Below are 1,892 nucleotides of genomic sequence, written 5' to 3' on the forward strand. Positions count from 1 at the left end.
GCACAGTAGAACTGCAAGGAAAGAGGTACCTGAAGGCAATGCAATTTCTACAGTCTCTGTTTCCATTTTTCTGACTGTGTGCTGAGGCAGAGGGATGGTAATGGAGTAGTAACATCTGTATTAGAGACTAAGGCTCCTTGAGCATTGCTGCCGCTTTGAGGCACCTCACACAGCTCAGCCTACAGACCGTACCAACATCACCTTTGCTGTTTCTTAAGGGATTATTTGACCTTCTCCTCATGTTCTGAGATCAGAGAGATGTCCTTGGCCTGTGGACTTCTCAGATGACTCCTGGTTCCCTTCTACATGATGCCGTAGACCAGGACGGACTGCTGCAGACTCCACAGCACAGCCCCCTGCTTGTTGTGGCACCCTCAGAGCACCAACCAGAGGTAAGCCAAGGACCTGCAGAAAGCTCTTCCTGAAGTCACTGAGGCAGTGTGGTGTTTGTAGGGTATTCTATGAGACATGCAATGGATTTTGGTCAGAGAAGAAATTACATTTTGCACTGTCTTTGCTTCTTTAGGACAGGCTCCCTTGCTCAGAGATAGTAAATGTGTAACAGCAGCTCCATCACGGAGTTCCTCCTCCTGGCATTCGCAGACACACGGGAGCTGCAGCTCCTGCACTTTGGAATCTTCCTGGGCATCTACCTGGCTGCCATCCTTGGCAACAGCCTCATCCTTACTGGTGTATCTTGCAACCATGGCCTCCATACACCAATGTACTTCTTCCTCCTCAACCTCGCCCTCATTGACCTGGGCTCCATCTCCACCTCTATCCCTAAAGCCATGACCAATTCCCTTTGGGGTACCAGGGCCATTTCATATGCAGGATGTGCTGCTCAGATGTTTCTACTAGTCTTTTTCAATCTAGCAGAATTTTCTCTTCTCACGGTCATGGCCTATGACCGCTACATTGCCATCTGCAAGCCCCTGCACTACGGGAGCCTCCTGGGCAGCAGAGCCTGTGCCACCATGGCAGCAGCTGCCTGGGGCAGTGGCTTTCTCCATGCTGTGCTGCACACTGCCAATACCTTTTCACTGCCTCTCTGTAATGGCAATACCCTGGACCAGTTCTTCTGTGAAATCCCCCAGGTCCTCAAGCTCTCCTGCTCAGACTCCTACCTAAGGGAAGTTCAAGTTCTTGCGGTTTCTGCTTTTCTCTTTGGGGGGTGCTTTCTTTTCATTTTACTGTCCTACGTGCAGATCTTCAGGGCTGTGCTGAGGATCCCTTCACAGCAGGGACGGCACAAAGCCTTTTCCACGTGCCTCCCTCACCTGGCTGTGGTCTCCCTCTTTCTCAGCACAGCCGTGTTTGCCCACCTGAAGCCCCCATCAATTTCCTCCCCTCCCCTGGATTTTGTTCTGGCATTTCTGTACTTGGTGGTGCCTCCAGCAGTGAATCCCCTCATCTACAGCATGAGGAACCAGGAGCTCAAGAATGCCATGTGGAAACTGATGACTGGCAGGTTTTCTTGAGCAATATACTGCCTGCCTTCTTCTATAAGTCACTCATAATGTTTCTTATGGTAGGCGAAGCCCGTCAGTCTAATGTAATTGTTTTGTTTGCTTGTTTGTTTGTTTTCCTGTTGTATCCTATCACATGTTGTCCACAAAGAAATATAATTCTTCATTTTGCTTCTGTATGTAAAGCAATTAAAGCATCCTTTTGTCTTATATCCTTCCTGAGACCTTTTCTGGGACTGCAGTGGCAATGCCCATGTTCAGAGTTGGAGGAAAAAGCAGTCGTGGCCCAGCAGTACGGCCAGGGAGCACCAGCTCTGGTCCATCCAGAGCCGCTCTCCTGACACTGCCACTCTCTCCAAAAAGATGATTAAATAGCTAAAGCACATTTTCAGTGAAGACAGACTGAGAAAGCTGGTTCTCTTT

The 1,892-nt window shown here is 49.3% G+C and overlaps 1 protein-coding gene across 1 annotated transcript; it reads left to right on the forward strand.

Moving 5' to 3' along the window:
- The first annotated feature begins 554 nt into the window (after positions 1-554).
- LOC140000974 (olfactory receptor 14C36-like) lies at positions 555-1,481 on the forward strand. Its single transcript, XM_072032088.1, has one exon. The coding sequence runs from the start codon at positions 555-557 to the stop codon at positions 1,479-1,481; it is 927 nt and encodes a 308-aa protein (XP_071888189.1).
- Positions 1,482-1,892: the final 411 nt, after the last annotated feature.

This window comes from Anas platyrhynchos, chromosome 36 (assembly GCF_047663525.1).
Source record: "Anas platyrhynchos isolate ZD024472 breed Pekin duck chromosome 36, IASCAAS_PekinDuck_T2T, whole genome shotgun sequence".
In the NCBI taxonomy this organism is placed as follows: domain Eukaryota; kingdom Metazoa; phylum Chordata; class Aves; order Anseriformes; family Anatidae; genus Anas; species Anas platyrhynchos.